Genomic DNA, 12,897 nt, shown 5'->3' with positions numbered 1-12,897 from the left:
TCCTGCATTGAAGGAGATCCCTTAGGCCCGCTTCCTATTATTTCCATCCACCTCTTCTTAGGGCTGTGCTCCGACTTTTATTCTTTCTGTTCTTATGGCCTTGTGACTTTTATGTTTTTTTGATGACCATGTTATATGGAGTACCTCTGGCGTTTGGTTCTCCACCTCTGTCACTGTAGCTTTTTTGGAGTAGGCACTGGCTACTCCATTAGCCTGTCTGCACATCTCGATGTCCAGTGCTTCCGTTGGACTCTACTGCCTACTTGTCTACAGCCCCATCAAGTCCCGAGACTGGCAAGATTGTTCGATAAATACAAGATGCTTTGTATTAGATTTGAATGTCAGACAATTTTTTGGTAATAATTTTTTAAGGACAGAGGCCTGAGATCAAAGTCTTTCAGAATGTTGAAATTAGAGAAGCAGAGAATTAAGTCTACGGAAATCTGGTTAGAGATATATCTGGAATAGTTCCTAAAATGCATTATAGTGAAGTGGTTTGGAATTTGTTCTCTGGAGTCCAGTTGTCTTCCTTAGGAATTCTGAAGCATCCACTAACAAACTATATGGCCCGAGTCAGCAGACTTACTATCTCTAAAGTTCTATATTCTTATTTTTAAAACTAAGGGTAATTAACATCCTTTTATAAAGAGAATTAAAATGAGAAAGTATGTTGCATATGTTATGATAATGCCCGGCCAGATTCAGTAACTCAAAAAACTGGAGGTTATAGCTGAGCAGTTTCCAAGTATCGTGGGAAATTTGATCATGAAAGGTACCCTTAAAATTCCTACTACCGGGGCTGGAGAGATGGCTCAGAGGTTAAGAGCATTGCCTGCTCTTCCAAAGGTCCTGAGTTCAATTCCCAGCAACCACATGGTGGCTCATAACCATCTGTAGAGGGGTCTGGTGCCCTCTTCTGGCCTGCAGGCATACACACAGACAGAATATTGTATACATAATAAATAAATAAATATTTAAAGAAAAAAATTCCTACTACCATCATGGCTATGTAGAGCCTGTCTCAGTGGCAATAAAAAGAAAGACCCATCATCTCTGGTACAGTCATGGTGGCTTTAATCCTAGCACTCTGGAGCCAGATGCAGGTCAATCTCTGTGAGTTGGAGGATAGTGTGGTCTACACAGTGAGCTCCAGGCCAGTCAAAGCTGCAGTGAGACACTTCCAAAAAACGGTTCTGGGGCCGGAAAGATGGCTCCGTTAACAGGATTTACTGCTCTTGCAGAGGATTTGAGTTTGGTTCCCAGGCCCCATGTTTGGCAGCTCACAGCCACCTGTAACTCCAGCTCCAGATGATCTAATCCCCTCTTCTGGACTCTGTGTGCACCTGAACTCATATGTGCCTGAGCGTAATTGAAAACAAACAAAACCAGTTTCTGGTACTTGAGTAGATGATGGGAGTCTTCATTTCCTCTTAGTTCTTTTCAGATGTCTTCTTGGTCAGTAGGAAGGGGTGGGGGAATGAGTACTTGAGAGTTTGTGCAATCAGAGTTAAAACTGCATACTGCTCATGCAGAGTTTGGTTCCCATCATCCGTGTCATATGCCTCACAACTACCTATACCTTCAGCTCCATAGGATCCAGTGTCCTCTGTCCCCCTTCAGGCCCTTGTACTAATGTGCACATAATCCCACACAGATACACTTCGTTAAAAATAAAAAAAAAAAATGTAAGTGCTAAGTTAGACGCTGTGGTTCATGTCTGTAAATCCCAGCGCATGAGAGTCTGAGGCAGGAGAATTGCTGTGCATTGGAGGCTACTTGGTGAGACCTGTCCAAAAAGGGGGGGGGGGGGAGAAGTTAACAGTATACCATAAAAATAAAAGAAACACCATGCAAAATTGGTGTCTTTGTAAACTTGCTGATTGAGCATATTCGTACAGTGTTCTTACAACTAAGCAATAGCTACCGGAGTTGGATGTGGTGGTTCTCACCTGTCATCCCAGCACATGGGAGGCTAAGGCAAGAGGTTTGTTGCAAGTTTGAGACCAGCCTAAACTACAAAGTGAGTCCCTGTTTTAAAAACCCAAACATTTAGTGCCAGGACAGGCTCCAAAGCTACAGAGAAACCGTGTCTCGAAAAACAAAAACAAAAACAAAAAAAACCCAAACATTGCTGGGTGTGGTGGCATAGAGCAGGCAGAGTTTGAAGCCAGCCTAGTCTCTAGAGTGAGTTCCAGGACAGCCAGGGCTACACAAAGAAACCTTAGCTCTGAAAAACTAAAACCCAAACATTTACCAGAATATTAAATGTACATGTTCTAAGCCAGTGAGATGGCTCAGTGGGTAAAGGTGCCTCTCACCAAGTGATCCCCATGACCTACATGGAAGGAGAGAGCTGATTCTCACACACATATATCATGACATGTGTGTATGTGGACACAAAGACATATATACACTCTCAAATAAATGTAATGCAAACTTTTTAATGTACGCGTTCTATTTTGTAGCCATTCCATTTTCAAGTTTTTAGCCTAAAGCACTGTTAAGGCAATTGGTCTAGATTATATATAAACATATCTTCAGTAGATTTTTTTTTTTTTTTTTTTGGTTATTTTTTGAGACAGGATTTCTCTGTGTGTCCCTGGCTGTCCTGGAACTCATTCTGTAGACCAGGCTAACCTCAAATTCACAGAGATTCACCTGCCTCTGGTTCCTAAGTGCTGGGATTAAAGGCATGTGCCACCACTCAGCTTCAGCAGATCCTTTTGATAGCCAGAAACTAGAGGTGGAACTTAAATGTTTTCTAAGAGTAAGGTGGGTTTTTTGTTTGTTTGTTTGTTTATTTATTGACAATGTCTCGCTATATAGCCCCTGTGGGCTTCAAACTCATGATGTTTCTGCTTCAGCCTTACAGGTGCCAGGATTACAGGTGTGTGACACCATGCTCAGTTTGGGAGTGTGTGTGTGTGTGTGTGTGTATGTGTGTTAATGACTAAACTGGGCACCAGGCAAGCCACCTCTCTCCCACTGAAGTAAATCTCCAATTCCAAAATAGTTTAAAATGTGATAGACGAGTAAGATGACTCAGTGGTTAAAGTTCTTACCACCAAGCCTAATGATCTAAGTTCAGTCCGCAAGGCCCTATGGTAGAAGAAGGGAATTGACACCTGCAAGGTTTTGTTGTTGTTGTTTTGGTATTTTTTTTTTTTTTTTTTTGGTTTTTTTCAAGACAGGGTTTCTCTGTGGTTTTGGAGCCTGTCCTGGAACTAGCTCTTGTAGACCAGGCTGGTCTCGAACTCACAGAGATCCGCCTGCCTCTGCCTCCCGAGTGCTGGGATTAAAGGCGTGCGCCACCACCGCCCGGCCTGTTTTGTTTTGTTTTTTAAGGCAATATCTCAATATGTAGCTCATATATATACATATATATGAATTGTCCTCAGACTTCCACACATGGACCATGGTACATGCGTGCCTACACAAGAACACACGTGCGTACACACAGTAAATAAATAAATGTAATTAAAAATTTTAAGTTTGGTGCCTTTGTTCTTTACAGTTGTAAAAAAAAGAATGAATTTCCATTAAGTATAAAAAGATTTATGTCATATATTTAAGTGAGAAAGGTTTGCAAAATAGCATTGTATAATTCCATGCCCATAAAATAGTAAGGCCTGTGTTTATATGTAGCTGCATTGAAAACCTGGACACACTCCAAACTGTTAACAATTCTTTTCTTCTAGTTTGTCCTTTCATCATCCTGGTGGAGTAACAAGGGATATATTTGTTTCCCTTTCTTAAATCACTAAACAACTAAACAAAACTACAAAGGTTTCAGACATTGATCAGTAAAGAGTACCAGAAATTATTCCTTGAGGGAAGGGAAATAAACGGGGTGAGTCCTATGTTTGTTTAGATTAGTGCTTAGAGACAGATTCCAGGCAGTAGTGAAGGAAGAGGGAAGAACCCTGTAGTCTAGCAGATGAATAAGAGCTCAGCATTTGGGGCAACAAAGATGACTAAAATGTGCTTGGAAAATACCAGAAATGACAGAGCACTGGAGGTCTATATGGGTTCCCTTGGGCCTTTCTTAGAGTGCTGATAGGTACATGCATGTGAGAAAAAAAAATCCATAATTTAAGAAAAGGCTATCAAGAGGTAGTTGTGGAGCTGGAGAGATGACTCAGTGGTTAATAACACTTGGCATCCTTACAGAGGACCCAGGTTCAGTTCTCAGCATCTCAGTGGTTATGGTGGCTCATAACCATTGGTAACTCCAGTTCCAGGGGATCTGACCTCCACAGGCACCAGGCATGCATGCGGTGCACATAGACACATACAGGCAAAATACTCAGCATTTGCAGTGGTGGCACACATCTTTAATCCCAGTGGGAGACAGAGACAGGTGGATCTTTGTGAGTTTGAGGCCAGCCTGGTCTACAGAGAGAATTCCAGGACAGGCTCCAAAGCTACAGAGAAACCCTATCTCAAAAACAAAAGCAAACAAAAAAATTAAGAGTTCATTTTAGAAGTTGTACATACCTATAATCTGAGCACTGGGAGGCTGAGATGGAAAGATTGTGACTTTTTAGGCTAGCCTAGGCATAAGAATGAGGTCTGTCTTTTTTAAAAAGAGGAAAAAAATAGTAATCGAGGGCTCCAGAGATGGCTCAGTGGTTAAGAGCACTTGTTCTTCCAGAGGTCACAAGTTCAGTTCCCAGAACCCATGCCAGGTGGCTCACAATCACCTGTAACTCCAGTTCCAGAGGATCCAACACGTCTGGCCTTCATAGGTTTTCATAGGCACCTGCACTTATGTGTGCATACCCACACATAGACACACACCTACACATAATGAAAAAGAATACAAAAACAAATATTTTTAAGATTTATTTGTTTTTATGTATATATGAGTGTTCTATCTGCATGTACACCTTTACACCAAAAGACATCAGATCCCACTATATATGGTTGTGAGCCACTATGTGGTTGCTGGGAATTAAACTCAGGATCTATGGAAGAGCAGCCAGTTCTCTTAACTTCTGAGACATCTCCCCAGCCCCACAGAAACAAATTTTGTTTTGTTCTGTTTTGTTTTTGTTTTTTCGAGACAGGGTTTCTCTATAGCTTTTGGAGCCTGTCCTGGAACTAGCTCTTGTAGAACAGGTTCACCTTGAACTCACAGAGATCCGCCTGCCTCTGCCTCCCGAGTGCTGGGATTAAAGGCGTATGCCACCACTGTCTGACAAAAACAAATCTTTTTTTTTTTTTTTTCAAGACAGGGTTTCTCTGTGGTTTTGGAGCCTGTCCTGGAACTAGCTCTTGTAGACCAGGCTGGTCTCGAACTCACAGAGATCCGCCTGCCTCTGCCTCCCGAGTGCTGGGATTAAAGGCGTGCGCCACCACCGCCCAGCCAAAAACAAATCTTAATAATAATTTTAAAATAAAGAATGGACAGAGAAAGCAGAACAGTTATCCCTGGAGCTCACACAAAGGTGGAAATAGTCTGTGCTCCTATAAGACAAACAGAAAGGGTTTTTTTGTTTTGTTTTTGTGGGGCTGGAGAGATGGCTCAGCAGTTAAAGATTTCCTGACATTATTGAGCATCCTATAGAGACCCTCTGGTGGGTATTCCTTAGCAGTGATTTCAAATTAGACTATAAAGGCAGCTATAGACCCACAGTAACAAAACTTTAGGTCCTATCTGTCAGCTGATTCCAGCTAAGATACACCTCAGAACAAAGCCTAGCAATGCTTAAAAAAGAAATACCTAACAATAAGATTTATTGTATTTGGTATCCAATAAAAAGCTAGTTATCAGCCAACAGGCGGTAGCGCATACCTTTAATCCCAGCACTCGAGGAGACAAAGGCAGGCAAATCTGTGAGTTCCAGGACAGTCTGTTTTACAAAGTAAGTTCCAGAACAGTCAGGACCATACAAAGACACTTTAAAAATTAGGGAGAAAGCTATCAAGCATGTTGAAGGAATAGATAGCCTCTGGTTAATCTAGTTGTTCCTTTTTATCAGACTTGACAAAAGAAGACATCAGGGACCCTATCTCATGGTATAATTTTCTGCTTGTCCCCTTTCCCCAGGCCTAAGTTTCCATCCCAAAAGACCCTGGATCCTGACCAGTTTACACAATGGGGTCATCCAGTTATGGGACTATCGGATGTGCACTCTAATCGACAAGTTTGATGAACATGATGGTAAGTTAGTTTCTAGGGGAAAATTATAAGATTTAAGTATTGGGGCTGGAGAGGTGACTCAGAAGTGAAAAGTGAAAACTGTTCTTGCAGGACCTGAGTTCAATTCCCTGCCCACATCAATCCAGGGCTCACAAACCAGCTGGAACTCCAGCTCCAGGTGATTTGATACTCTCTTTTGGCCTCCACTAGCACTTGAACACATGTGTACATGCACATATACATAATAACAATGAATATTTTCATATTCTTTGGTTGTGAGCCTAGCATTTAATGGCCGAGCCATCTCTCCAGCCCAAAAATGAATACTTTTAAAGGCCAAGTATTTGTCATTATATAGGGTGATTTAATCATCCCTCAAATAAGAATCCTAGTTTGACAAGGATTCCCCTAAAACTAAAGAATGTGAAAGTGGAAAGAGGTAGAAACAAACAAACAAAAGCTACAAATAAGAATTTTTTTCTCTGTGAAACAGTCCTGGCTGTCCTGGAACTCACTCTGTAGACCAGGCTGGCCTCAAACAGAGATCAGCCTGCCTCTGCCTTCCGAGTGCTGGGATTAAAGGCGTGCACCACCATTGCCTGGCCTATACAAATAAGAATCTTAAACCTGGGTGGTGGCTCACACCTTTAATCCCAGCACTTGGAGGCAGAGATAGGCAGATCTCTGAGTTCGAGGCCAGTGTGGTCTACAAAGCAAAGTCCAGGACAGCTAAGACTATTACTCAGAGAAACCCTGCCTCAAAAAAAAAAAAAAAAAAAAAAGGTGTGGGGGGGAGCAGGAGGAGCTTAGAGGGTAAACGTGCTGCTAAGCCTGAGTTAGGTGAGTTCCATCCCCGTGGCCCATATGGTAGAAGAAGAGAATTGACTCTGCAGCTTGTTTTCTGACCTCTGCATGTGCACCACATGTAGACACAAATAAAGAGGATAACTTTCCTTTACATACATTGCCTGCCTTCTTCCCTAGGTCCAGTGCGAGGCATTGACTTCCATAAGCAGCAGCCCCTGTTCGTCTCTGGAGGAGATGACTATAAGATTAAGGTACAGGCCATCTGTCATGGCTGGGAATAACGGATGGGAGAATGTGGTAAGGTTTGGGAACTAAGGAACTGAAAGACAGAATTCATTTATTGAGGACTTGGACTTCTAACATTATCCAAAGCACTTATCCAACAAACACTTACTGAATACTCACTGTATATCAGAAACTTTTCTTTTGTGTGGGAATTGAAAGATAAGTACAAAGTAACTTTTGTTCTCAAGGAGCCTTTATTCTAATACAAGAGATAAATGTACACTCAAATAATAGCATGTATAGTGTACTAGCTGGTTTTGTATGTCAATTTGACACAAGCTAGAAGCATCAGAGAGGAATGAGCCTCGGCTGAGTAAGTGCCTCGATAAGATCCAGCTGTAAGGTATCTTCTCCTTTAGTGATCATTGAGGGAGGGCCCATGGTGGGTGGTGCCATCCCTGGGCAGGTGGTCCTGGGTTCTATAAGAGGGTGGGGTGAGTGGGCCAGGGAGCAAGCAGGATTCCTTCCTGGCCTCTCTGCATCAGCTCTCGCCTCCCAGATTCTGTTCTGTTTGAGTTTCTGTCCTGACGTCTTTCAGTGATGACTAGCAATGCTGACATGTGAGCCTAATGAACCCTTCCTCCCCAACTTGCTTTTTGGTCATGGTGTTTCATTGTAGCAGTAGAAACCCTAAGACAAATAGTTTGAATGATATAATAAAATACTCAAAATAGAAAAAGAACAGTCCAGGTACAGAAATGGACATGCATAGCTGGATGTGTTTGGGAATCTCTAGTTCCTTTTAGAGAGATAAAATCTAGAGACAGTGAAAGAGGGCAGAAGACAGAGAGATCTAGAAGGTAGATAAGATCATGAGTGCACATTTGCGGTGCCCAGGAGTTCTCGTTATTATACAAGCGTGGAGCCAATACTGGGGCTTAGGTAGAGGAGTGGTAGAAGATTTACATTGATTTTATTTTTTAAATTTCTCAAATGAGGCTGGGCAGTGGTCCCAGCACTTGGGAGGAAGAGGCAGGCGGATCTCTGTGATTTTGAGGCCAGCGTGCTCTACAGAGTGAGTTCCAGGACAGCCAAGACTACACTGAGAAACCCTGTCTCGAAAAACAAAACCAAAAAAAATTTTTTTTTCTCAAATAATAGTAAATAAAAGATTGGATAAGTAGGGAAGGACTGAAGACATAGATACCAATGAGGAAACTATTTTATAAGTGCTTGGGGAAAGTGAACAGAACCTGAACTTAGGCAATACCATCTGAAATGGAGAGAAGTAGATGGATATGAGAGCTTAAGGAAAAAACCATTGTGATGGACGTCAGAGGGATGATAAAGAAAAGTGAATGAGATACTATTGTGGTACATTCCCCCTCACTGCTGGGGACTGATCTTAGGACTTCATATGTACTTGGCAAGTACTCTACCGCTCAGGTACATCCCCAGCCCTAACAGAAGGTCATTAACTTGGAAAGATGAGTCTGCAGTAGGTACAGTTTTCTGGAGTTTTGGAGTATGAATAATTCCATATTGGCTCTACTATGCTTGAAGTACCTAGGAGACTCACTGAAGATATTTGGAATTTGTCAGTAGTAAGGAGAGAAGAGCTAAAGCCGTAGTGTAAAGGATACTGCACAGGGAATAGTTTGAATGATAGACAAATGATAATCTAAGACAGAGAGAGGTGACTTTCCTTTGAGCCCATTCCCATATATGTCTTTGAGAAGCCTATATTCGTGCTCTTGGGCGTGCCTTACTTTCTTCTGAGTACCTCTCTTTCTCTTACCCCTTGTGCTTAAGTCTGCATTAAGAAATCTGTATTAGGGGGCTGGTGAGATGGCTCAGAGGTTAAGAACATTGCCTGCTCTTTCAAAGGTCCTGAGTTCAGTTCCCAGCTCACAACCATCTGTAATGGGGTCTGGTGCCCTCTTCTGGCCTGTAGGCATACACACAGACAGAATATTGTATACATAATAAATAAAAAAATTTTAAAAAAAAGATATCTGTATTAAACACCAGCTATACTTGATGGGAAAAAGAAGAAAAATTGAATAAGTAAGAGTAATTTTATAGTTTGGAGATAAACCAAGGAAAAGCTAAGGAAGAAGGAAGTTTAGGGGAAAATGAAGTCATCAGAATAAGATCCAGATGAAGAAGAAACCTCTAGATTGCTGAGTAAGGAGTTTATTAGTAATAGTAACACCTTAACATGAGGTGAGATAGTCAGCAGAATGTAGACAGATCTAAAGGTAAAATATAGTGCAGCAACTTTGGATCTCCAAAACTAGATTTCAGGGCTGAGGATGAGGCTCATTTAAGTGGAATGTTTTTGAAGTTTAGCACCATATAAAACTGGGTCTCAGCACTCAGGAATTGGAGGCAGGATTAGCAATTCAAGGTCGTTGTTGGCCACATAGTAAGTGCAACTGTAGGAGTTTCTATGTATATGAAACCCGTTTCAAACAAGCAAGCAAACAAAAGGAACTCAGTGAGACTTTCTTAAGTCCAAGGTGTTTATGTCCTATTCCATGGTTGAATTTCTGTCTTTTCAGGTTTGGAATTATAAACTTCGGCGCTGCCTCTTCACATTGCTTGGGCACTTGGATTATATCCGTACCACATTTTTTCATCATGTAAGTGGCTATTGACCTTCGTTATGCAGTGTTTTGTGGTAATTTCTCCACAGTAATCTCTATGCCTGGCACTAGAGCTCCAGCTGTGAATAAGAAGCTGGGCACTGTGACTGCATAGCTTAAGGCTAGCCTAAACTACATAGTAAATCCTGTCTGAAAAACAAGGGCTGGGGTATAACTTAGTGATGCTAGGACACTTGTCAGGCGTGCACAAGGATCTGGCCTGACAGAACGAGATTGTCCTAGCCCTGTCTGAAATGTCTTTCAGGAGTATCCTTGGATTCTGAGTGCCTCAGATGACCAAACCATTCGCGTGTGGAACTGGCAATCTAGAACCTGTGTCTGGTAAACCAAGAGGCAGTAGCCTCAAAAAAGGGTCTAATTCTTTCTAAATACTTAAAATCAGCTTCTTCTCAGGTCAGCCATCTTCCTTCCCAGGCAGGCCATATCTGCTGATTAATTACTGATCATATTTGTAGGATTCTTTTAAATATAACATTAGCCTAGATTTTGTGATGTCTTAACAAGAAGAATAGGTCATAAGACTAGATCTTTGGAGTAGAGCGTTTAGATCCGTTTTCAGTTCTATGTCCATAGAACTGGAGTTGTAATATAGACAATGAGTCTCACTTAGTGTTTGGGCTGGTCCTCTAGTAGAATTGCCATAAGAATTTCCAACTTCAGCCACTAAAGGTATTCTACTAAAATCTTTCAAGTGTATTTCCTATATGAATTACTAATATTGCATTTATTTTCATATTTTTATAAGTCTTTAATCTGAGAGTAATCTCGATTCCATGAAATTAGTAATATTTAAATATTAAACAGTTAGTGTTAGAAAGAGAATTATTGGAGAAAGCAAAAAGGTGCCTTGCAAGCCTGGTGACCTGAGTTTGATCCATGTAAAGGGGAGGAGAGAACTGACTCCACGCGGCACCCACTGTTGCCACGGCACTAAGAAGAAGATAACTTTTTTTTTTTTTGGTTTTTCGAGACAGAGTTTCTCTGTGGTTTTGGAGCCTGTCCTGGAACTAGCTCTTGTAGACCAGGCTGGTCTCGAACTCACAGAGATCCGCCTGCCTCTGCCTCCCAAGTGCTGGGATTAAAGGCGTGCGCCACCACCACCCGGCTAATAACTTTTTTTTTTTTTTTTTGGTCTGTTTGAGACAGGGTTTCTCTGTGTAGCCCTGCCTGGCTGTCCTAGAACTTGCTCTGTAGACCAGGCTGGTCTCAAACCCACGGAGATCTGCTTGCCTCTGCCTTCTGGCTGGGCTCAAAGGCATGTGCCATCACTGCCTGGCCAAAAACTATATATTTTTTAAAAGGAGCTATTAGCTGGACATGCCTTTAATCCCAGCACTCGGGATCAAAAGAACCACAAAACAAAACAACAGAAAAGGAACCATTGTTAGCACGGGTGTCATTGCTTATTACTAGTTTAGAATTGTTAGGATGGCTTACATTGCTCCCACAAAAATATGAGAAAAGCGTCCTCTGACTGTGAAGAAAGCATTTAGCTTAGGAGCCTGTTGATTTCTACCTTTAATTGAATGTTTTTTCCTTGCAGTGTGTTAACGGGACACAACCATTATGTAATGTGTGCCCAGTTCCACCCCTCTGAAGACCTGGTGGTGTCTGCTAGCCTGGACCAGACTGTCCGCGTTTGGGATATTTCTGGTGAGCTGCCCAAGTTCAGGGGACAGTCTAGTCACGTCTGGCGCAAAACTGCAATTGCTTAAAACAGCGAGAGTATTTGGCTTAAAACAACAAAATTCAGAATTTCCATTTCTGTATAATATCTTTGTTTTTGAAGGTATTGAATCTGCTTTGATGTTCATGTTAGCATATTTTCTATGAAAGCAACTTACTCTAGGAAGCTAATTTGATTTCTTTAGTTACCTCAGATTTTCATTAAAATATGTACTGGAGAGATGACTCAGCAGTTAAGAGCTCTGGCTGTTCTTACAGAGGTTCCAGGTTCAATTCCCTGCACACACATGGCAGCTCACAACTGTCTGTAACTCCAGTTCCAAGATACCTGATACCTTCAAACCAATGCACATAAAATAAAATTAAATAAGTTATTTTTTAAAAAGTACATCTGATTTATTTCATTAAGAACCAAGCTTTCCACTTAAGTAAAATACATATTTTACAAAAAAGAAAAATGAAAATATGTAAGTAAATGGGATTTGTGAATCCTGTTGCCTTATTTATAAATAGAAAAGTCTCCCTATTAGATTTCTTCTATAATAAGGAACATAGAATGGGTAAGGAGTTGGTGACTTTTGTATTCAGAATACCTTTTAATAAGCTTTCTGAGGGCGGGAGAAATGGCTCAGTGGTTAAGAACACTGCCTGCTCATCTAAAGGTCCTGAGTTCAATTCCCGCCAACCACATGGTGGCTTACAACCATCTGTAATGAGATCTGGCGTCTTCTTCTAGCCTGCAGACATGCATGTAGGCAGAATACTGTATACACAATAAATAAATAAATCTTAAAAAAAATAAGCTTTCTGAGCCCTTTGAATAATTAGGCCAAGTTCTGTCATAATTTATATATAATGATTTTTGAGATAAAGATTGAAATTTTAGTGTCATACGGAGATCTAAAATGTTGCCACACAGAGAATACTGAGAGAGAATGCTGTCTATGACTTGCATGGAGGGGCTTCATACTGGAATAGGGAACTGAGACTCTAAATACTGTGCTTCTCTGCCCAGTTAAATTTCAAAACCAAAAAACCTCACTCACTGAATTATCTTTATTTGCCACTTCAGAAATTCTGAGATTGGGTTCTTAGGAAAGTCATATGAGACTGTAAAACAGCATTTCTTACCTAAATAGGAAGGCCCTTGTGGGCCCTTACCTGCTTCTCTGTGGAAGTGAAGGAGTTAGCTTTCCCTTTCTATAAAGTGCTAAAGTGATAACTACCCAGCTCCCTCTGACAGTGCTGGGCTAGGACCATTTAGGAGTTGCTGCTTTTATAAACCATCAGTGAACAGCAAGTGCAAACTTTGGATTCCTGAATACAATGATTAGAATGTTATAGTAGCATTTAAAATTTATTTAT

General features: G+C 41.2%; 1 protein-coding gene across 2 annotated transcripts in view; it reads left to right on the top strand.

Annotated features, from left to right (window-relative positions):
* Copa (COPI coat complex subunit alpha) overlaps window positions 1-12,897 on the top strand; it is a 47,269-nt gene that overhangs the window by 374 nt on the left and 33,998 nt on the right. For both annotated transcript variants that reach the window (XM_057769081.1, XM_057769082.1), the window contains exons 2-6: window positions 6,053-6,166; window positions 7,130-7,203; window positions 9,742-9,822; window positions 10,091-10,167; window positions 11,390-11,499. In XM_057769081.1, the coding sequence (XP_057625064.1) occupies window positions 6,053-6,166; window positions 7,130-7,203; window positions 9,742-9,822; window positions 10,091-10,167; window positions 11,390-11,499 (456 nt within the window). The remainder of the gene's footprint in view (window positions 1-6,052; window positions 6,167-7,129; window positions 7,204-9,741; window positions 9,823-10,090; window positions 10,168-11,389; window positions 11,500-12,897) is intronic.

This window comes from Chionomys nivalis, chromosome 5 (genome assembly GCF_950005125.1).
Source record: "Chionomys nivalis chromosome 5, mChiNiv1.1, whole genome shotgun sequence".
NCBI lineage: Eukaryota > Metazoa > Chordata > Mammalia > Rodentia > Cricetidae > Chionomys > Chionomys nivalis.
The sequence above is the reverse complement of the archived record's forward strand: the minus strand, read 5'-3'. Positions and strand labels throughout refer to the sequence as shown.